This window comes from Lissotriton vulgaris, chromosome 1_2 (assembly GCF_964263255.1).
Source record: "Lissotriton vulgaris chromosome 1_2, aLisVul1.2, whole genome shotgun sequence".
NCBI lineage: Eukaryota > Metazoa > Chordata > Amphibia > Caudata > Salamandridae > Lissotriton > Lissotriton vulgaris.
Window position 1 is genome coordinate 125,024,154 of NC_141686.1, and position 24,833 is coordinate 125,048,986.

General features: G+C 47.1%; 1 protein-coding gene across 1 annotated transcript in view; it reads left to right on the top strand.

Annotated features, from left to right (window-relative positions):
• The window catches only part of LOC147734671 (rho crystallin-like), a 109,220-nt gene that overhangs the window by 62,069 nt on the left and 22,318 nt on the right, over nucleotides 1-24,833 (top strand). The window contains exons 4-6 of the mRNA XM_086952963.1: nucleotides 14,827-14,904; nucleotides 21,676-21,798; nucleotides 23,909-24,018. Of these exons, the coding sequence (XP_086809089.1) occupies nucleotides 14,827-14,904; nucleotides 21,676-21,798; nucleotides 23,909-24,018 (311 nt within the window). The remainder of the gene's footprint in view (nucleotides 1-14,826; nucleotides 14,905-21,675; nucleotides 21,799-23,908; nucleotides 24,019-24,833) is intronic.

A 24,833-nucleotide genomic window follows, 5' to 3' on the forward strand; every position in this document is an offset into this window, starting at 1 on the left:
CCGAACGGAGGGAGGTCTCTGTGTTGGGGTTCTGGCAGTTGATGAATGCAGCTCCGTGCGGAGGGAGATTGGCAATCGTCAGTTGGATTGCTCATAACGGACTGCCGCCTGTGTTGAGAGCGAGGTATGGCCTCACCGTCACTGAGCGCCTTCCCACGAGCGGAGGTGGCCCCCTCGTAGGCACCCCCGGTGTAATTAGGCCCCCCCCCCTGTATGCCCCGAATCCCAGCACCGAGTGGGGAGAGGCCGCTGTGCTGGGGTGCGGGTGGACGGTGAATTTAGTACCTCGCGGTGGGGGCGCTTTTGGTTGCCGCCTGTGTTGGGTACAGTGGTCACACTATTACTGGGTGCCTCCGTGTGCGTGCAAAGTTCTGTCTCAGGCGGGCACACCACCGGCACTCTTGGCATGTTTAAGCCTCCCATTGCACACCTCGAGACCCAACGCCGAATGGGGCAGGTCGCTGTGCTGAAGTGCTGGTAGAGGCGACTTTGTCACTTTGCTGTGGGGGGTAGATGGTCGCTGCCAGCTCGGCCTCTTATGTGGGGCTGTTTTAAACTTTAGGTGTTATGGCCTCCCGGAGCCACACTACCCCGGAGTTGCGCTCTCACCTTTGGGCCCTGCAGCTGTGAGGGTATCTGGTTGGACACGGGAGATTGCCCCTTCTGTCACTGGACCAGGTAATGCCAGGAAACATCCCGGGATCCCGCAGCCGGACTCAGGTTCCTTCTCGTCCCCGCCTTGGGTGCCCAGTGCTCGGCGGGCTCCGTCATCTTGGCCTCGTTGCAAGGTCATCGGAGAGACTGCATACATGGTGGGGAGACTCTGCTCAATCTCCCATTTCGGAGTCCGCAAGGGGCTCGGGAGGTATTGTCAGCATGGGCATCGGGCTGGTGGTTTTGGGGGGTTTACGGCATAGATGAGCGCGGATTGCGCGGGCAGCCGGACTGAGCTCTAGAGAGGTACGTCCGCCATCTTAGCCGGCCAGGCCACACCCCCGTAGAAACCCTCTGTTGACCCTACAAAGCTCATCACAGACCGATATCCCTACTACTGTTCCCAGCTAAGGTCTTACAGCAAATCAGGATCAGACAGAATTGGTCCCCCAGCTACATGATAGATGAGTTCTACTAGATAGAGAAGTGGAACAGGGGAATAAACAAGTAAACAAAAGAAACATCCACCTCACACTTGCACTAAATCAAAATGTCCTCAGTCAGACATATTCTTCAATATATCAATACATTGTACATTTATTGAAATATAACTCCATATTCAAATTCACAAGCGAATAATACTTGTAATCATATTGGTATAATATAATGTACATCACATAATGTGGAACCTTTATCCTAAATGTAATTATATACCCCAACCATCCCTCATTTAAAACTCAAATACATTCATCGCAGGGTTGGCGGTGGAGTGGCGATTATTGCTCGGTCGGAACTAAATTTTCAGCCCATCCCCTCTCCCTCTATCCCCTCTGTAGGAGAGTAGGGTCTGCAATCCTATGATCACCCAGATTTTTTGCTTTTGTTTCACTGGTTTACGACTTTCTCTGGCTGTGGGCCTGCTAATCAGACCCACAGCCTGGCTGTTCTCTTTCTAAATTACAATATGTACCCTAGGTGCATTTACCAATTGGTACTGGGCCACCTTATCAGACCCTGTAACTCAGGGCATAGGTGTACCCAGGGCCGTCAGGGGCTGCAGCATGTATTATGCCACCCCTGGCTGGCCTCCTAAATTTGACACAACTGGCTGCATGACAGCTGGGGCGAAGTCGTGTAATCACACTTTGCTTTAGATATAGTAGCCCTATATCTAACCATACAATGGACACTCGAGTTCCTATCAGTCACTCCTATGGCAGGCCTTGACAATCCTGAAGGCAGAGTGCATGGGCTCGTGTGAACTAGGTTCTGGCCCGAGCCGAGCCCGGTTGCAGCTTGCGGAATCAAGACCCAATGGCTGTTCCATGATAACGCGTACCACATCGGTAACTTCGGTGTCGCGTTATCAAGACATGTCGAGTAAGGTGTCATACGAATCGGGATGCTGCCCTCTCACCAACTCTGGCGACGAGGTTAGCATTCCGCCCTTCTAGAGGGACACGACATGTACGTAACTGTGAACCCCGGTTAAAGTTAACTAAAGCCTCAGCTCCACAAAATGGATGCTGCCACCACAGACACGAGTCTGACCTCCTGCTGCTGGGAGTCCTTCCAGCGAGGAGCACTTGGACAAAGGGTTTCCTGTCGAGGGCGGTGTTCGCACCGTCCCAGACAGGGTTTGTGTATTCTGGGTAGGTAGGGCTTTTGCGAGAAGGTGACTGCGGAGTGGCACCCCGGTGCTCACTACGCATCTGCCGGTCAGAACCAGTTCCAGGGGCACCAGCCCTGGCCTGGGGAAAGTCCGGCAGGGGGGAGGGGTGTAACTACCCCCCTTCCTGGTCCCACCCTTAGGGCAGAACCTAGTCATGTACCCACCCCTTTCTTTAGAATAAAGGCCGGAGCGGGGACCCTTCCAAATTAGATCATCTTTGAATCAAGAACTACTTTCTACGAAAGGACACTCAAGACTCTTCTCAAGATTTCTCCCTTGTGACTAAGGAGTAGTCACCCTGCATCAGCGGGCACCATCTAAGAACTCTGCGGTTTGCTGCAAGTCCTTCCTCAAGGATCCGACGGCCCAGCTCGACGAGAACCGGCTTCCCTGGCACCTCTGACCTCTACCCACGTCATCAGCTCAGCTGTGATCTGTGGGTGCGACGAGACCTCGAGGGACCGGCCATCATCAAAACCTGCACGCTTTCTTAACCAGCACGACCATCGAAGTAATTCCCTGGTGAGTGCTCTGGCGTCCGAGAAACCCCGACCCTGAGCCGCTCCAGCACCGAAGTGCAGTCTCCCAGCATCTCCACGATCTGCGTGGGGCCCTTCTGCTCGCTGCTCAGCACGTTGTCTGGTCACTAGCCGCTGGCTTGTGCCCTTCCTTGACGACGACCGACAAACAACTCTGCTGGTCTGGTTGCTCCAGACTGGCCCTTGCTTCCATCTTTGCGAGAAGCACCCCGGACCCTCCTGGTCCACTCAAGACGCCATCTTAGGCCCACCACGTGGCCCTGAGATCTGCCAAGGCTTGTTGCCCCATCCTGGGCCCAGCGACGCCGACAGCATCATCCTTCGTGGGACAGCTTGCACCTCCACCGTGGTCGCCGACAACGCCTCCTGGACCGTGAGACTGCAGAGCCTAGCGTCGCCCACTCACCTGGTCGAGGTGACGGCCAACCGGTGCCATCCTGGTACCCTCTGACTACTGGCTAGTAGTACGAACTTGGTCCCCTCTGCTTTCAGGTATCAACAATCTCTGATCCAGGCTTGGATCTCTACGAACTATTCATCACTGGTCGCCGGCCAGCAACTCCTTTTCTTCCGGCTCCTGGCTCGTCAGCGAAGACCCCGACGCCTGTAAGACTTGTGCAGCCGCAGCCGCAGCCCTCGTGGCTAGGTAACTCGGCATTTCGGTGCCTGCATAGCCTCTTTACTCTAGGGTCCCGAGTCCCTCGCTTCCGACTTGCCTTATCGGGTCCGCCCGAGACCTTAAAATTTCCGTGTCCTCGGACACTTGTTTTAATTGTGCACTTGAAGTAATTGCCTAAGAGATTTGGTTTGTGCTTAGTACCCTGTCCTCATAAAGAGTACAGGGCTGTTGTGATTCTTAATAAATATACTGTTTATTTTCATAACACTTGTGTGGTGTCCTTTCACTGGGTGTTCAAGGGGTACATGTGTGGTAAACAGCTGGCTTAACGCGCCCTCTCGAGTCTTTAGCCTTAGACTGCTCGTATCCACGCTACTAGGATAGCTGGTCTATAGGTTGACTTACAACCAAACACCATAAGGGTCGTTGGAACGATACATAGCGGTCGCTAGAATAGCGAACGTTGCATATCGGGCCAACTTCTCACATTGGTGAGCAGCGGTTGGGATTTGAGCTTGCTGTTGTTTTACCACACGTATCCTAAGAATATCTTGTTGAAAGATCGCATAAGTACTGTTAGTACATATAACCAAAGCTTAGAATACTCTGAGTTCTACTGAACCAGCTGTTGCAGCTCCTCAAGGCTTAGCACACCTTGGCTGCAACTCTTAGCAAGGGAACAGTAGGTAAACACGTAGTGTAGGTAGGTGCATCACTTACACCACACTAGAAACAGTATGTCGGACAAAGGAGGAAACTCTGAGTCTCCCCTTGTGTCAGTTGACCCTCCACAGGTCATCCCTTCAAGATATACTGTGCTGAGCTTCAAGGAGTTAAGACAGGTGTGTCACTCCCGGAAGATCAAGCAGGGGTCTAACCCCACCACGTCCTTTCTGATTGGTCTCTTGGAGACTTATGATGCCAGAAAAGCTGAGACCCGTCTTAGCTCTTCTAATCCAGAAGGAGACATGCCTCCCCTTGAGGGAACCAGAGACGATCCTGACCTCATCCACCTCGCAACTGAGAACGAAGATGTGGAGGATGATGAGGATGAGGATCCATCTGGGGATGAGGCAGATAAGGGACAGGTAGAAGTCGTTAGACTAAGCAGGTCCAACTTAAGCAAGCATGACAGTGGTACTGGGGGACCCCCGGGGCCACTATCAGGTCAGCTTAACATTGGGAATGGACGAGCCCGATCTCTGTCAAGAGACTCTGGCAGATCCCTTCAAACCAATGGCTCTCACAACTCTTCTCAGAGAGGGATGACGTCCCCTCAGAGGAGAGTGTACGAAGCTAAGGAAAGGGCAGCTAATCTGAGGATTGAAAGGGAAGAACTTGCCCTGGCCAAAGAGAGGCTTGCCTTTGCGAGAGAGCAACAGTTAAGTGGGGTGGTCGCCCACTGGTGGCAGCAATGTACCTAGCAATAGGGAAAAGAGTTTCGATACGAAACACCTTGGTAAGATAGTGCCCCCCTTTAAACAAGGGGACGACATCCACAAATGGATTACTGCTTTGGAGAGGGCCTGCACTGTGCAAGGTGTTCCCCAGAGTCAATGGGCAGCTATCTTGTGGCTCTCCTTTGAAGGTAAAGGAAGAGACAAGCTCCTCACCACAAGGGTGGAGGATGCGAACGATTACCAAGTCTTGAAAAATACACTCGTTGAAGGGTTCGGCCTAACCACTGAGCAGTACAGGGTGCTGTTCAGGGATACCCAGAAAACGCAGTCTCAAGATTGGTCTGACTTTGTCGATTGTGCCACTAAGGCTTTTGAGGGCTGGTTGCTGGGCAGTAAGGTTACTGATTACAAAGGATTGTATAATTTGATGATGAGAGAACAAATTTTAAACAATTGTCAGAACCAGTTGTTGCATCAGCATCTTGTCGACTCGGATCTGACCTCTCCCCAAGAATTGGGAAAGAAGGCAGACAGATGGGTTCGTACGAGAGTTAAACAGAACCAGGGCCAGAATCAAGGTGGTCAGAAGAAAGCGGACCAGAAGGGTAAAGATTCTAAGGGGGAACAAAATGACCAGAAGTCTTCGACAGGTCCCCAACAACCCAAAGAGGGAGGGGGTCAGGCTCCCCAAAAGAAGAAAGAAGGCCAATCCAAACGATGGTGCCAGTACTGTAAAAGTAAATCTCACTGGTTTAGTGAGTGCACCAAGAAAGGAGGAGGGCAGACTCCTGCCACTGCAGCCCCTAAGGCACCTGTGCCCCCTAGTACAGTCAGCAGTGGTAGTGCGCCTCCCAAGGGTTTAGTAGGGTTAACCCTGGGTTCTGAGGGGCGTGACAACTTAGTTGGCACACTCACTCAGGCTGTCCTTGTCAGTACAGGGGACGCGGACGTGTCCCCTGACATAAGTCCCAATACCTTGGGCAAATACAGACAGACGTCTTTCATAAATGGAAAGATGGCTCAGGCCTATAGGGACACTTGTGCCAGCGTCACCATGGTGACGCCTAACTTTGTGGACCCTGGACAGATCATGCCAGGTACAGAATTCCTGGTGACCAATGCAAGCAATGTCACTACCAATCACAGTATGGCAATTGTAGCTTTCTCCTGGGGAGGGGTAACTGGCCAAAAGAAGGTTGTAGTTAGTCCAGACCTCCCAGTGGATTGTTTGTTGGGCAATGATTTGGAGTCATCACAATGGTCAGAAGTGGAGCACCGGACTCACATGGAAATGTTAGGTTTGCCAGCACATGTGTTCGCTGTGACCAGGTCACAGGTCAGGAAATGCCCCACTGAACAGGTGCTGGATCCTGGAACAACGGACCAGACACCTCCCAAGAAAAAGAGCAGTAGGGTTAAGGCTGCGCCTTCCCCCTTGCCCCAGGTCGTGGATCAAGTCTCAGAGGAGGCTGACCTACAGGAATTGAGGGAAACTGAGCCTAGGGAGTTCGAACTTGATCAAGTTGAATTCTTGGGTTCAGGGGGACCCTCAAGGGAAGACCTGGGGAAGGACCAGTTTGACTGCCCTTCTCTTGAACCCCTCAGACAGCAGGCTGCTGCTGAGGCTGCTGGGAACGCCACAGGTACCCACAAGGTATACTGGGAAGATGGACTCCTGTACACTGAGTCAAGAGACCCCAAGCCTGGCATGACCAGGAGGCTGGTTGTACCCTTGTCTCAGCGTGGTTTCCTACTTACCTTGGCCCACGAGATTCCCTTAGCAGGTCACTTAGGCCAGACGAAAACGTGGGACAGGCTTGTCTCACACTTTCACTGGCCACATATGAACGAAGATACCAAGGAGTTTTGCCGCTCCTGTGTCACTTGCCAAGCCAGTGGTAAGTCAGGTGGCACGACAAAGGCCCCCCTTATACCAATGCCTGTGGTGGGGTTGCCCTTTGAACGGGTGGGGATCGACATCGTCGGTCCCATGGAACCACCAACAGCATCAGGGCACAAGTTTATACTGGTGGTAGTGGATCATGCCACCAGGTATCCTGAAGCTATTCCCCTTAGGACCACTACAGCACCTGTTGTGGCAAGAGCCCTAGTTGGAGTATTCTCCAGAGTGGGCTTCCCTAAGGAGGTCGTCTCCGACAGGGGTGCAAACTTTATGTCGAGCTACTTAACTGCTATGTGGAAGGAATGTGGTGTCAACTACAAGTTCACTACACCCTATCATCCACAATGCAATGGGCTTGTTGAGAGATTCAACAGGACCCTTAAAGGGATGATTCATGGACTACCTGAAAAGCTTCGGCGTAGATGGGACGTCCTGATCCCCTGCCTCTTGTTCGCCTACAGAGAAGTCCCACAGAAGGGGGTTGGCTACAGCCCTTTTGAACTTTTGTACGGGCATCCTGTAAGAGGACCCCTGTGTTTGGTGAAGGAAGGATGGGAGAGACCTCTCAAAAAGCCTGCAGCCAACATAGTGGACTATGTGCTTGGCCTCCGCTCGCGGATGGCTGAATACATGGAGAAGGCATCTGAAAACCTTAAGGCCAGCCAAGAACTCCAGAAAGCTTGGCATGACCAAAAGGCTGTCTTGACTGTTTACCAGCCCGGACAGAAGGTGTGGGTGTTGGAGCCAGTGGCCCCAGCAGCACTCAAGGACAAATGGTCCGGGCCCTACACCATCCTGGAGAAAAAGGGAGAGGTCACCTACCTGGTCGACCTGGGAACTCCCCGGAGCCCCCACAGGGTGCTTCATGTCAACAGGCTCAAAGCATATGTCGACAGGAAGGACATGAGTTTGCTCATGGCCCTAGATGAGGGACAGGAAGAAGAGAGTGACCCTCTCCCCGACCTGCTCACTCAGAATCCTGACGATGGATCGGTAGATGGTGTTGTCTTTTGTGGCAGCCTCTCCGAACATCAACAGAGCGACTGTAAACAGGTTCTTCAGTCGTTCAGACATATGTTTTCTCTAACACCCAGCCAGACCGATTGGTGCACCCATGACGTTGACACTGGTGACAGCTTGCCCGTTAAGAGTAAAATCTACCGGCAGCCTGATCACGTTAGAGACTGCATCAAGAGTGAAGTGCAGAAAATGTTGGAGCTGGGAGTCATTGAACCCTCGGATAGCCCTTGGGCTAGTCCCGTAGTTCTAGTGCCGAAACCTCACACCCAGGGTGGTAAGAGAGAGATGAGGTTTTGCGTAGACTACAGGGGTCTCAATGCAGTCACTAAGACTGACGCCCACCCAATACCGAGGGCAGACGAGCTTATCGATAGATTGGCCTCGGCCAACTACTTAAGTACGTTTGACCTGACAGCTGGGTATTGGCAAATCAGGCTAGCTGAGGACGCCAAGCCTAAAACCGCATTTTCAACCCCTGGTGGGCATTATCAGTTCGTGGTGATGCCCTTTGGTCTGAAAAATGCACCTGCCACCTTCCAAAGGTTGGTGAATCAAGTCCTTACTGGGCTGGATGACTTCTGTGCGGCATATCTTGACGATATTGCTGTCTTTAGCTCCACCTGGGAGGATCACCTGGTCCACCTGCGGAAAGCGTTAGAGGCTCTGCAAGCAGCAGGCCTCACTATCAAGGCCACCAAGTGCCAGATAGGGCAGACACAGGTTGTATACCTGGGCCACCTTGTAGGTGGAGGCCAGGTTCAGCCACTGGAGAGCAAGATACAGTCAATCAGGGACTGGGCTCCTCCAACCACCCAGACTCAGGTTCGAGCTTTCTTGGGCCTGACTGGATACTACCGGAAGTTTGTCAGGAACTATGGTTCCATCGTGACACCATTAAACGAACTGACAAGCAAGAAAATGCCAAAAAAGGTTCAGTGGACAGCGAGCTGTCAAAAAGCATTCGATGACCTAAAGCAGGCCATGTGCACGGCGCCTATCCTCAAGAGTCCGGACTACTCCAAACCATTCATTGTCCAAACAGATGCTTCTGAGTTGGGTGTGGGAGCTGTTCTTTCTCAACTGAATTTTGATGGTCAAGACCAGCCTTGCTTTTATAAGCAGAAGGCTGACCCCTAGAGAGAAGAATTGGTCAGCTATTGAGAGGGAGGCCTTTGCTGTGGTTTGGGCCCTGAAGAAGCTGAGGCCATACTTGTTTGGCACTCACTTCAAGATTCAGACCGACCATAAGCCCCTCTTGTGGCTAAATCAGATGAAGGGTGAAAACCCCAAACTGCTAAGGTGGTCCATTTCCCTACAGGGGATGGACTTTACAGTGGAACATAGACCTGGTACTGATCATGGCAATGCCGATGGGCTCTCCAGATACTTCCACTTAGAAGACTCACCTGGTCAAGGTTAGCTTATTGTTCCGACGTTTGGGGGGGGGTCATGTAGGAGAGTAGGGTCTGCAATCCTATGATCACCCAGATTTTTTGCTTTTGTTTCACTGGTTTACGACTTTCTCTGGCTGTGGGCCTGCTAATCAGACCCACAGCCTGGCTGTTCTCTTTCTAAATTACAATATGTACCCTAGGTGCATTTACCAATTGGTACTGGGCCACCTTATCAGACCCTGTAACTCAGGGCATAGGTGTACCCAGGGCCGTCAGGGGCTGCAGCATGTATTATGCCACCCCTGGCTGGCCTCCTAAATTTGACACAACTGGCTGCATGACAGCTGGGGTGAAGTCGTGTAATCACACTTTGCTTTAGATATAGTAGCCCTATATCTAACCATACAATGGACACTCGAGTTCCTATCAGTCACTCCTATGGCAGGCCTTGACAATCCTGAAGGCAGAGTGCATGGGCTCGTGTGAACTAGGTTCTGGCCAGAGCCGAGCCCGGTTGCAGCTTGCGGAATCAAGACCCAATGGCTGTTCCATGATAACGCGTACCACATCGGTAACTTCGGTGTCGCGTTATCAAGACATGTCGAGTAAGGTGTCATACGAATCGGGATGCTGCCCTCTCACCAACTCTGGCGACGAGGTTAGCATTCCGCCCTTCTAGAGGGACACGACATGTACGTAACTGTGAACCCCGGTTAAAGTTAACTAAAGCCTCAGCTCCACAAAATGGATGCTGCCACCACAGACACGAGTCTGACCTCCTGCTGCTGGGAGTCCTTCCAGCGAGGAGCACTTGGACAAAGGGTTTCCTGTCGAGGGCGGTGTTCGCACCGTCCCAGACAGGGTTTGTGTATTCTGGGTAGGTAGGGCTTTTGCGAGAAGGTGACTGCGGAGTGGCACCCCGGTGCTCACTACGCATCTGCCGGTCAGAACCAGTTCCAGGGGCACCAGCCCTGGCCTGGGGAAAGTCCGGCAGGGGAGAGGGGTGTAACTACCCCCCTTCCTGGTCCCAGCCTTAGGGCAGGACCTAGTCATGTACCCACCCCTTTCTTTAGAATAAAGGCCGGAGCGGGGACCCTTCCAAATTAGATCATCTTTGAATCAAGAACTACTTTCTACGAAAGGACACTCAAGACTCTTCTCAAGATTTCTCCCTTGTGACTAAGTAGTAGTCACCCTGCATCAGCGGGCACCATCTAAGAACTCTGCGGTTTGCTGCAAGTCCTTCCTCAAGGATCCGACGGCCCAGCTCGACGAGAACCGGCTTCCCTGGCACCTCTGACCTCTACCCACGTCATCAGCTCAGCTGTGATCTGTGGGTGCGACGAGACCTCGAGGGACCGGCCATCATCAAAACCTGCACGCTTTCTTAACCAGCACGACCATCGAAGTAATTCCCTGGTGAGTGCTCTGGGGTCCGAGAAACCCCGACCCTGAGCCGCTCCAGCACCGAAGTGCAGTCTCCCAGCATCTCCACGATCTGCGTGGGGCCCTTCTGCTCGCTGCTCAGCACGTTGTCTGGTCACTAGCCGCTGGCTTGTGCCCTTCCTTGACGACGACCGACAAACAACTCTGCTGGTCTGGTTGCTCCAGACTGGCCCTTGCTTCCATCTTTGCGAGAAGCACCCCGGACCCTCCTGGTCCACTCAAGACGCCATCTTAGGCCCACCACGTGGCCCTGAGATCTGCCAAGGCTTGTTGCCCCATCCTGGGCCCAGCGGCGCCGACAGCATCATCCTTCGTGGGACAGCTCGCACCTCCACCGTGGTCGCCGACAACGCCTCCTGGACCGTGAGACTGCAGAGCCTAGCGTCGCCCACTCACCTGGTCGAGGTGACGGCCAACCGGTGCCATCCTGGTACCCTCTGACTACTGGCTAGTAGTACGAACTTGGTCCCCTCTGCTTTCAGGTATCAACAATCTCTGATCCAGGCTTGGATCTCTACGAACTATTCATCACTGGTCGCCGGCCAGCAACTCCTTTTCTTCCGGCTCCTGGCTCGTCAGCGAAGACCCCGACGCCTGTAAGACTTGTGCAGCCGCAGCCCTCGTGGCTAGGTAACTCGGCATTTCGGTGCCTGCATAGCCTCTTTACTCTAGGGTCCCGAGTCCCTCGCTTCCGACTTGCCTTATCGGGTCCGCCCGAGACCTTAAACTTTCCGTGTCCTCGGACACTTGTTTTAATTGTGCACTTGAAGTAATTGCCTAAGAGATTTGGTTTGTGCTTAGTACCCTGTCCTCATAAAGAGTACAGGGCTGTTGTGATTCTTAATAAATATACTGTTTATTTTCATAACACTTGTGTGGTGTCCTTTCACTGGGTGTTCAAGGGGTACATGTGTGGTAAACAGCTGGCTTAACGCGCCCTCTCGAGTCTTTAGCCTTAGACTGCTCGTATCCACGCTACTAGGATAGCTGGTCTATAGGTTGACTTACAACCAAACACCATAAGGGTCGTTGGAACGATACATAGCGGTCGCTAGAATAGCGAACGTTGCATATCGGGCCAACTTCTCACACCCTCCACTGAATTCCTCACTGTTCGCTCCCTTGCCCTCTCCCCTCCTATCACCTATCTCCTAATGTACCGCCCTCCCCAGTCTTTGCCTCTGTTCTTGCCGGCTTTTCAAGACCTACTGGCCAACATGGTGGTCAATTATGCCTCGGTCTTGGTACTAGGGGATTTCAACTACTGGCCCTCGGACCCCTCTGAGTGTGCAGCCTCGAAAGAATTCACAGAGACTCTCACATCCTTAAACTTTACTCCACACATCTCTGTCCCTACTCACTCTCATGGTCACACTCTTGACCAGGTTTGGTCACTTAATCTTCCAGTCTCCCCGGCGACGGTCTCCCCCTGTCCTTGGTCCGACCATGCCCTTATCTCCTTCTCCGTCTCTCTCAACCCGACCTCCAAAGCCCCCCACGCCAAAAACACCTGGGCGCGGAATTGGAATAGAGTTGACTTTCCCACCCTCACGTCCCACCTTCAGAATTCCACCCCGTCTCTCTCTGGTCTCTCGTCAGACTCCCAAGCCAAAACAATTAACACCTGGTTGGCTAGAGGCTGTGACTCAGTGGCTCCCCTGCGTCGCATCTCTGTTCGGCGACCAAAGGAGTCTTACAGGTGGTTTAATGACCACCTAAAAGTACTAAAACTGTCCACTCGACAGGCAGAAAGGCACTGGAGGAAAAACTACTGCCCCTCACTCAAATCCCCTTATCTGAAATCACTCGCCAAATACAAGACCGCAATTCTTGCCGCCAAAACCTCCTACTTTTCAACAAAAATTATGTCTGCCGAAAACAAACCTAGGGAGATCTTCGGCATAGTACAGGACTTGGCTTACTCCGACAGGGCTTCACCTCAAATCCCCCCATCCCAGCCTCTCTGCAATCAATTAAACACTTACTTCCTTGATAAGATCACCACCATCAAAGACAACATCCCCCCCCCCTCTTCAGCCTACGTCGACCCTTCTCCTCCTACTGTTCAAAACCTTCTCACCTCCATCCCCCCCCTCACCGAAGAGGTATTCCTGGACCTACTTCCCAAAGTAAAATCAGGTTCGCCGGCAGACATCTGTCCGGCGCGTATTCTCCAACGAATCTACTCCTCTTGTCCTGAACTCCCCATTACCTTTCTCAACAGCTCCCTAGCGCAGGGAGTAGTGACCCCTACGCTTAAATCTGCCACCATAGTGCCCATCCTAAAAAAGCCTGGCGCTGACCCATCCATCTCAGCCAACTACCGCCCCATCTCCCTGCTGCCCTACTTGGGCAAGGTGCTGGAACGCTATGTCACCATGATACTCAGCACCCATGTAGAGGCCAATGGGGGATTGGCTTCCCGCCAGGCTGGCTTTCGACCTAGGCACTCGACTGAATCAGTCGTGGTATCAGTCCTGGACAACCTCAGGAAGGGCATGGATCATAACAAACACCAGGCCCTGGTACTCCTCGATCTCTCGGCCGCATTTGACACGGTAGACCATACCATCTTACTGTCCCGTGTCAAGGCGGCTGGAATTGAGGGAGCAGCCCTGGTGTGGCTTTCCTCCTTCCTGAGGGACCGCACTCAGGCGGTCCGGCTCGGAGATTTTACAACCACCCCACTCCCCGTCACGTGTGGTGTCCCCCAGGGTTCTTCCTTGTCCCCCCTACTATTCAATCTTTACATCTTCCCCCTCATCTTCGCTCTTCAACAGCTGGAGGTCACCGTGTTTAACTACGCGGATGACCTCCAGCTCATATTTGACCTATCCTCTTCTCCCCTCTCTGTCTCCAGCTTCCAGCTCACCATGACATTCATCAGGGACTGGATGAACCACAACCATCTCAAGCTGAATCCGGACAAAACCGAGCTGGTTCTTACCGGAGGTTCTTCCAGTCCCTGGAACTCTCTCTTCTGGCCCCCCGCCCTTGGTCCCGCCCCCACTCCTTCTACCACGGTCAAAACACTGGGGGTTAAAATGAATAACCAGCTTTCCCTCCACTCTCAAATCAGCTCCGTGGTCTCCTCCTGCTTCCTCACTCTCCGAACTATCCGCACTGTCGCTCGTTTCTTCTCCCCTCAGGCACTCAAAATGATCATGGCCGCCTTAGTCATATCACGACTGGATTACGCCAACGCCCTCTACAATGGCATACCTGCATATAGTCTAAGGAGGCTACAGGTGGTCCAAAACCAAGCCGCCCGGCTGGTTTTTGGTCTCCCACGTTACCACCACTCCACACCCCTCCTCAGGGAGCTTCATTGGCTCCCGATCAAGGAACGTTCTCTGTTCAAAACCGCCTGCATGGTTTTCCAGGCTCGTCAAGGCACCGCGCCCGCCTTCATCTCCTCACTAATAAAAGAATACGTACCCTCTAGACAACTCCGTTCCTCCTCCAAGTCCCTCCTCCAGATCCCACGCTTCAGACGCAAAAAGTGGGGTGGGTCTAACTTTTCCACCTTGGCCCCCACTTTCTGGAACTCTCTTCCAGACCACCTACGCGCGTCTACCCATTATGTATCCTTTCGTAAGGATCTAAAAACGTATCTTTTTAAACAGGCATTCCCAGTGTAATCCTCCTCCCCCGGCCTCAACTCCGGGCTCCACTTTCATCTCTGTAGCCAATCCCTTTTACTAGCGCCAAGAAACCGTTCGGTGCACGCTGCGCTTTATAAATGTTTTAAATTAGAATTAAATTAGAATCCCACAATCACTCCACTCAAACTTCTCATAAAACTAAAGACACTTTATTCCATGTGTACAAAACAGTGCCCCACAGACAAAAACCTGTATTTTCATTAATATAATATCCAGATATACACATCCACATCATCCAATTGCTAATAACAAATAAATATCTTCTAGTCCATATGTCCTCTTAAGTTTTGGGTATGAGTCCTTGTTATAAAGCTGTTGTGGCAGGGCCCAAAGTATGCTGAGGAGGCCACCACAGCCTGCACCACCCGCTGCCCCTGGCAGTGCTGCCAAATTACTAAAATAATGAGATTAACATGATGTTTTCCCTCTAAAGGAGAGTATTCGATTATGTATATGAAAGTACAAAACGTCTATGTTACTTTTATAAAAACTGTGTTTCTAATCATTTTCACAGCCTTCAGGACCTGAAATAACCAGAGAAAGCGACGACAAATTTGTTCATGATAACGTTGACTTTTGCTCTACGTGGGAGGTAAAATTTAAACATTCAAAAGTTGTGTACTACAGAATATTTTTTTAATAAAATATGGTTTTTGGTGCTTTCATTTCAAACAACTGCAATGTTTAATTAGTGTAACCTTTCAAACAAGCATTTGCAATGCAATAAGTCTCGCTTTTGTGAGAGTTTTAGCTATTTTCATTGTAAATGACAATGCCTTTTATTTATGTTCTAAAAACCCAAACATAAATAAAAGGCATTGCCATGTACAATGCCAATAGTTGAAGCTCGCGTAAATGCGAGACCTATTGCATTGCAAATGCTTGTTCAGCAAGGATGGGTGGATGTTCCTTCTCCTTCCAAGGAGTGCAATGATATTCCTTCAGCCTTGTGGCTTTTGGAGAATGAAGACTCGTTTAGGAAGATGTCTAAAACCTGGCTTTTTGGTGTAAATTAGTTGGGGCACAGTCTCTGTCCGCCTTATTAACTACAGAGCCGGGACACCTATGGGCACTGTGCGTTTTACGTTTTATGAAACTGCATTATTACTATTAATAATACATTCATCTCGGATGGCACAACAACATAGCTGCCTTCAGTGCCTTTGACCAGGGCCGGCCTGGTGTACAGAAGAAAAGCTGAATAAAATATCCCAGAATGCACTCGGACAGGAGCTTTAAAGAAGAAGTCAGGCGAAATGTGCCTACTCTGTTCAGACTAAACTTGTGTGATGACACTGAAAAAAGTTGGGCCTGGCCCCCCAGAAACAAAATGCTCCTTTAATTTGTGTTAGGGGAAGGGGTGCTAACCAATGTAAGAGAAGGGTGGCTCCCACTCAATACCTTTGCAAGAAAACAAATCCCCAGTTAATAGAAATAAGATGGATGAAATTTATGAATTGAGTGAATATATTCTGGAAAAAAGAACATTATATATGTAGGGTAACTGGTAAAATCAGATCGTGCTGCCATAGCGTTTTCAACGTGGACATGGATATACCATGCTTACCATACATTCCACCACCTGCCGCATTATTTACAGGCTTAAACTGAAACTAATTTGGTTCAACATTAACTAATACAATAAGCTACACATAGTACAGTGCACCGGCAGACACTTTAGGGAGGGCAGCTGCACAGCTGACTGCTGTATTCAGGTATTAATCTGGTATTAAGTGATGTTGTTAATTAAGTGAAAGCTTTTGCCCAGAATGAGAATCCATCAATGTCTCTCATTGCTGATTGTCCCTGAATGATGCTGCGTGGAAAAAATATCCAAACTTATTTAAACGTAATTCAAACAGGATGGAAAAAAGGACTGCGTAATTGTCACAAGAATTATGAGTTTCATTATTTTGTTGAAATCCATATGACACCATTGGCGCATTTATGAAAAGAGCCCCTATTTCAAGAAGACATAGTGCCGAAAAATTCCAACATTGGATATCTCCTCTTAAGATAATAATAAAATGCTGTGTCTGTGCTTCCATCTAAAGCAACGCATGTATATATAGATGTGTATGTATGTATATAGATGTGTAAATAAAGATATATATATATATATATATATATATATATATATATATCCAACGTAGTTTCCCCCTAAAGAGCTTCAACCACACAGGGCAGGTGGTGCAGGGGTACGGAGCATCCCCAAAACATCCAATGCTCCGTACCCCTGCACCACCTGCCCTGTGTGGTTGAGGCTCTTTACGGGGAAACTACGTTGGATGGGATTTACTAAAGAGCCAGACCCGCCCGCATCCTGCCATAGGAAATGAAGGTATGATTTATTTCGACCGAGTAAGAAAGGCATCTGCGAGGCAAGGGAGTGAAAAGAAAAGTGTTTCATTCACGAAGGACTGAAAGACTAGCATTGATTAATAATTGAGTGCAACTGGTGGCAGCAAAAGTGAAATATCTGAATTAGACTCGTGCATGTAACCGCACTTTGTGAACTTTTTGTGAATAAGACTGCAATGTCACTACAATAAAAAGAAAAGGAAAACGAATTGCAAGTTTTAAACAGACTAAGTATGCGCTATGGATTACAGTGCATTTTGGGAACTGAAGTATTTGAGGGCTACATTGGAGACCGGTAGTCCTCAAAAGGCAGGCGTAATCATGCAGGAAATGCCAAAATCCCGTGAAAGTTACCTGTGAACAAGGCTGCTGAGACAGCTGAAACGCGTCAGGTTTAAAGACTTCTAAAAAGAGACTTTCTACTTGCTGGCACTCTGCGAGGATGACAAATAAACCAGTGTTTTTCTGACAGTCCAGTGTGTGGTGCATTCCTTTCCAGAGTGTGGAGGAAATTACATTGGATATATATATATATATATATATATATATATATATATATATATATATATATATATATATATATATATATATATATATATATATATATATATATATATATATATATATATATATATATATATATATATATCCATCCAAAAAGTGCAGGTACCCATTTGGAAGCAACAACATACACGGACTCAGTGTCGAACTTAATTTATTTCACGCACTTGCTAGCAGGCTTTCAAAAGTAAGTCTCTTCATGCAATTCAAGTGCCAAATACATTTCGAGAGCGAAGGATCTCTTCCTCAGTGGCAAAATTACATCCAGGTGCTGGGGCGCTCCCATAAGTGTAAATGACCCCGCCCTCTGAACTTTGTAAAGAACAGCAGCGTTTCTAGGATTAGTAGTCCTTTAGTAAGGAGGGGAGCTCTTCAGCTGAATTGATGCAAGTAAAAGCCCAAGTGGGTTTGAAGGCACATTACCATTGTCTGCCTGCCCCGCTTTTCAGTCCATGATTAAGTGTTCAAGGGGCACCCCTGCTGCACCCCAAGACGTCCGTGTCCAAGCTCCTCTTTGGTCCTGAAGAGCCAGCTCTGCTGTGCAGCATGTTGCTTCCACGACCGGGCGGCCGTCATAAATCCATCCAAAAAGTGCAGGTACCCATTTGGAAGCAACAACATACACAGACTCAGTGCCGAACTTAATGCATTGGCACTTGAATTGCATGAAGAGACTTACTTTTGAAAGCCTGCTAGCAAGTGCGTGAAATAAATTAAGTTCGACACTGAGTCCGTGTATGTTGTTGCTTCCAAATGGGTACCTGCACTTTTTGGATATATATATATATATATATATATTCACAACTCCCAATCCTCACGGAACATATATATATGTATATGTTTTTATACATATATATACATATATACACACACACATATATATATATATATATATATATATATATATATATATATACAGAGAGAGAGAGAGAGAGAGAGAGAGAGAGAGATACTATCCAGAGAGAGTGGGGGTCAGAAAGCAAAAGGGGGGCAGAGAACACAATAAATAGAGAGACAGATTGAATAGAGAGGCAGATAGAAAGGAAGACAGACACAGGGACAAAAGCAGGCAAATGGAGAGTGAAAGAGAGAAACAGACAAAGAGAGAAAGGAGAGACACAGAGAAATCGAAAGAAATACAGACTGAGAGAAGCAGGCAGAGAGGATTTGAGAGAAGCAGAGAGAGGCACAGAAATAGATAGTTAGCCGCAGAAAAGAGACGGTAATAGAGGCAGAGACAGAAAAAGAGGGAGAGAGAGGGGGAGCACAGAAGAGAGAGACACAAACTAAAGGCAGAGAGAGCTAGAGAGAGCGGGCACAGGAGAGGGAAATTGAGAGAGGGCCAGCGAGAGAGGTAGAGAAAGAAATATATGCCGAGAGGGAGACACCCGGACCTAGGGTTTCACCCAGCGCGCGTTGCCCCACTGGTTTGCGGAAACTCTGGCCTGCAGCTCCGTCTGTGACTTTGGTGAATATTGTGGTACTGGGACAAACCCGGAGACCCCTTCTGGGCAGAGACTCGTTCTGTGACCTTGTGGGAGCTTCTGAGAGTCACTTCCGGGGGCACTTGTGTCTCAGGAGCGTTGGGTTCAGAGGAAGCCGCTGGGATTGGGGAAAGGAGAGTGAAAATTTTGGAAGCGTGGAGGAAGGAAAACCAAGGGTGGAAGAAAGAAAGAGAAGAACACAGCAGGGAAAGAAGTTAGACAGAAATGGAGGGGGGTAGAAAATACACAGCAGGGGTTCCAACCCATGCAGAGCGCTCAAAAGAGAGAGGAAAAATAGAAGGAAAAAAACTATGGGGGAGAGCAAAGTTTGAAACCTGATAGAGTTATACGAAGAGAGAGGATGAAAGAAAATGAGGGAGAGAATTTTTGTGAAAAGAGAGACGGTAGTGACGAAAGTGAGGAATGCAGTGTAGCGGCGGAAAAAGTGAAGGTTAAAAAAAAAAAGCCCGGGAGTTGTGTGCACGCACATGCTCTAAAAGAAATTAAAAATAACCAGAGGTGGCAAAAGTGAAAGCAGCTGCAGCATGTGATGTGCGCGTACCATGACGAGAGAGGAAAACCAGATGCTCGTAACTGTGCTCGTAACCGCACGCTCGAAGCCATACAGAAAGCTGTGGTCAGCTTTTTAAAGCCCACTCACTAAATGTCTCGCTAGAGCAACACATCTCAGCTCAGGCAAGACCTACAAATGTCACTGACAGTATTGTGCATGCTGGCAAATAGCTTTAATATCCATTCATAAGTAAAATGGTTCTGGAATTTATCTTATTTTTTTAATTTGATTCCAGTTATACATGGCTACGTAGCCTCCGTTTGGTTAATGAATATGTATTTTATATATCTATTGTTTGTTTACAATCCTGATGAAGTCCCTTGTCTGGACAAAATGCATTGGCTGGGCTTCAGTTTGATGTTGTGTCAAAAAATTTCACTGACAGTATTGTGCATGCTGGCAAATAGCTTTAACATTCAATCATAAGTAAAATGATTCTGGGATTTCTCTTATTTTAATATGGATTCCAGTTATGCATGGCTACGTAGCCTCAGTTTGGTTAATGAATATGTATTTTATATACGTACATAAATGTATGCATTGTTTGTTTACTGTCGTGATGAAGTCCCTTGTCAGGGGGAAACGCATTGGCAGGGCTTCAGTTTGATGTTCTGAAGAATAAAGAAAATCTTTTTGGGAATATCATATCATGGCTCCTGCGGTATATAGGATCTATAAGAATAATTTATATGTTTGAATAATCTGGATTAATATGTGATTAAGAGAACTTTCAGTAAGAACATTGCACTTTCTAAGCACTCTCTTTTGTATATTGTTTTTCACTTTGGTTTGTGGTTTTGGTAGCAGTAGGACCATTAGAAGGATGAGTGCTATTGCATACATATTAAAAATACTAAATGCCTGTGCAGTCAGTTAGAGCGAATACTGCTCTTTCTTGGGATTACTATGTAGCTTCAGTTCATGTGTATCATAAATCGGATGGTTATCTTCACTTTACTCACGTCCTGCTCACTGGTAGACACCAATATCTTAGCCCTGTGCACAGTGCTATCCAAATTGGGAAATGATGGCAGATGTAGACCATACCTTTCTACATTATCCATTAGTGCTGTAGATTTAACATGAGACAGTGGTAGGACATGATTATGAGTGGCTCAGTTAATTCCAACCTGTTTGTAAACCCTGGATTACATACGGGTCGTAATTATTCGTTTGTGTGATTCATTGCATCTGATAATTATCTGTTGCATTAAATAACTCCATCTTTGTTAGATTCAAGCAGGTGAAACCTGCCAACATTTAAGATTGAAAAGACCTACGCCTACAGTATTAACAGTATTATGTGGATTTTTGGCTGTTAAACACACAAATATGTATGTTAATACCCAATAACTGGTAATAGGTGATATTTATTGCACCCGTGGTACCGTTATCTATCAGTTGCGATAAATAGCACCTGTACCCGTAATCAGCCCTAAAGTCTTTCAGCAATAATCCAAAGTTCAGTTGACCTACTGCTATATCCAAATGGTGCTTAAATCCACAGGTGTGTTGATGCAACATTTTTGACCATTCCATTAGTTACTGTGTTGACTTAAACATAGTGCCTTTTAAGTTTGCCGAACCACGAAATTTTATAAAGCTATCCCTATAAATGGTGATCTACTAGACTGTTGGAAAAAAGGTCAACACTGTTATATACAATGCCAGTACTGTTACACAAAGCTGCTGTCAACACAAGTACATTGGGATTAACATTTTAAACTTCATTGCACTTTTATTGGGCTACTTAAACTGCTCAAGATACAGCTCTCTTCTGGGTTCAACTCCAATAATATATACTTCCTCCTTTTGCGTTATTGTTCAGTTTTGAGTAATTCGAAGTCACAGTTTGAAACAACTTGCAGAACATCTTCCTATAACCTATAAAAAACAGACACCAATATTTTATGAATAAATCAGGTCTATTTTGTTAGTTTCCCCTCAAAATTCTGCTATTCTCGTTTTTCTTGAGTACAACTGTTCAGGACGGTTCTATTTCCCTGAGTCTGAAACTCCTCTCATCAGCTACGCTATAGAGAGTGCTTCACAGGTATGATGAGATTGAAGAAACAGCAACAGAGGGTCTACTATGAAGGTTTTCTAGCTCAATCTCCAGGCTCGGTTGGTAACATATATATCTGTGAATCTGGAGGTCAGATGGCCAGGGGGCGTCATGACATTTAGGATTAGAATATCACAAACATAAACTATGGTCGTATAACCTTTATGGTGAGGCACTTTTCAGTCAAGTCTCGGGGACTCACTCACTGTTCACCATGGAAAAAAGTGCAGCAGGTCCCATGTATACAAGAAGTAGAATCCATTTTCATATTTTGCTGTAGATTTATATCTAAATTGAATTTCTACTACTCCCATGCAGGTCCTAGAGGCATGCAAGGATGCTGGATTGGTAAGATCCATTGGGGTGTCAAACTTTAATCGCCGGCAACTGGAGCGGCTTTTAAGAAAACCAGGACTCAAGTATGCACCTGTCTGTAACCAAGTAAGTTGACTTAATATGTTTCAATTCTAGATATCTGCTGTCTTTTTATGTATGGAGTCTGGAGTATCAATGTTAATATGTTCAGGAAGACTAAGAACAAACTCATACTCTGTAACAAATATTGTTGAGGGGCAGTAGGCAGACTGCCCCAGACAGAATACTACCAGTGCGATAGAATGAGGACGCGTAAGATCCCATCCAGTTCAAGTCAGCTATCCCTGATTATCTATCTTTTCACACAGAAATTGGGCCTGTTTTTCTGCGCTGCCAATGTAGAAAAAAATGTGATTACTACTTTGCCAAAGTCAACCCATAATACTGTCTTTCCATTCAGTGGTTGTTACCAAATGTACTGTAATAGCTGCGATACATATCACTGCTAGCATGCAAAGTGTGTAGGCTTTCCAGAGTGGTCGCCCAACTGAAGAATGCTTCCCGAAATGTCAATTATTAGGTCGTTTGGATAGAACTAGGATATCTTCAATATTAAGGCAATTAAGTTGAATATTTTCACCATAAGTTTCTCACACATAAGTTGGAGGAGTTTGAATCTGGGGACGTTATATACCTGATACATTATTTAATTTCCTCCATAGCTGTTTCAACATGAACACTGGAAAGCACCCACTTATCCAGGTGAGATTGTCATTACTCTCTCACTCCCCCATCACTTTCATCAACATCACTCGTTCTTCTCACTCATCCATTCTTGCCTAACATTCATCCCCATACCCTATTGAGTATTAAGCCGCCACTAGTTCACACTCGCAGGTCACTCTTTTACACAACACTTGCTAATCTCATCAACCAACCCCTCATCAAAAGCTCGTCTTCTTGAGGGCTACACAAGTCACAATTAGGAACACCTGCTGAATACAGCGCTTGGACATCAGTGATGTAATGTATTATATTGGTATTATTACAGGTGAATGCACAAGAGCTAACCAATGTGCCTTAAGTGGCCTCTAGGTTTGGGCCATACTTACATATTAAAGAACAGCCAGCAGTTCCCCAGCGTGTCTTTATTCTCTCTTGATGCCTGCTCCTAAATGTGCCTCTCTTTGTGGCATTGTAGAGCATGCAACCTGCGAGCACTGCATACAGCAGTGATATATCTCTCAGACTATTCTATTTGTTCATGAAAAGTGAGTGTCACTAAAGTGACTGGTGTGCACAGTGCCTCTGTATGTTGAACTGTATAGTGTGATCAATTTTAAAAAGAGAGAGCAAGAAGCGGCATTGGGGGAGTTGAGTGGGAGAGATAGTACAATCAGTCTCATGTTGCTCACCTTCATATCTCTAAATGTTTATGCTGCAATGCTCACAGCATGTATTGTGTGTTCTTGGTGGCCCGACCACTCATATAATCTGTGTATATATATCAGTATCAGTTGTAAAAAATATTATATAAACGTGGTTGCATAATACCTTTCAGCCTTGAGAAGGCCCTAAGGTATTATCACAAAGGGTGAAACATGTTTTGGCTGAATAATGTAATAAGAATTTATCTAAAAAGAAAAAAGATTAAAAACATGCCCAAATGCGATTGATTTGCTTGTATTCTTTTCTAGAACAACACAGCAATTTTGTAACATAACTGTGATCATTTTCTTGAGTGGGTGCTTATACTGTATAACTGCTGTAACTATGTGTTTACAGTTAATGGGGATTTTCCATTTATATACAGTACTACTGGAACCCGTACAAACTATTCATTACTGCTCTGCTAACTTTAAGAATGATGAAGACTGAACTAGGTCCCATACAACTCTCGACTCAAATTCATAGAAGTTTGATCCACATCTCTAGCTTACTAATTATTTGTTGTGTTTTTTTTGTGTTCAATAAATTTATTAAATTTTAAGAAAGAAAAGAAATAATTAAATAGAATATAGAGTGATACAAACAAAATCCATTGGTGCATTAGGCATATTAGAATGAAGAACACATTTTTTTTTAACCATACATATGCTGGTTGGTTTAGTCACTTTTCCCTGTCTCATTGCTTGCCTTAGCCACCCGCTCTCACTCTTTCTGACTCCACCCCTGCATTAGAACCTCTGCTAATGTTGGCTTTTGATCTTAACCATGTAATAATTCAACCGTGTAGGTGGAATGTCACCCGTATCTGAATCAGAAGAAACTCGTGGAGTTCTGCAAGTCCAAGAATATTGTGGTGGTTGGCTACAGTGTCCTAGGATCGCACAGGGATGAAAATTGGTAAGAAAGGTCCTCCTGCCTAGATAATTAAATCAATTTGTTCCATAACCACGAGCCCAAAACAATGAATATGCACCTGGCAAGGTGGATCCCTTTGTGTACCTACCGTCCTTCAAATCATATCTTATACTAGCACAAAGATGATTGCCTATCTAGAGATATGAGCCTGACCAATTGTTTTGAACCCAGCCACAGTATATCTGGTCCAACTTGCCCTCCAAAGAAAACCTAAAAATTCCCTATAAAAGACTAGGATGGTTTCCTCCATCACTAACTGTCCTTGAGAAGAGAGGACAGTAAGCAGAGCAGACACAATCTGGGGAAACATACATTGAACAAACAAAATTTTCTAAAGCAAAATATTACTCCCTTCAACACAGACTCAATAATGTAAAATTCCCAATAGAGAAGTCTTTAAAATCATGACTTACCCAATTGCTCCACCAACTGCTGTAGAATGTGAAAATTAAGGTTATTTACCTATTGACTAATAATCCGCCTAAAGACAATATGGGAAACATGGCTGATATGGTTGGAAATTGTAATTAAGTTACCAAATACTTAAAAGTTGTATTAAGAGAAGATCCAGGAATAGACATTGTATCTGGGTATAGCCACAAATCACCACAGGAGAAAAGTCTGTCTTGATGTCAGTCTTGACCACCGTAAATCCACACTGACCACTCTTTAGGTATGTAGCCTTCTGCAAACTTACCAGATACTTTGCCACATTATGTAGCCTACACTTGTGGTGCCAGCTATATAAGTCTAGTTTGCTGGGGTATTTGAAGTTGTTATACAGTTGAAAGTATGTA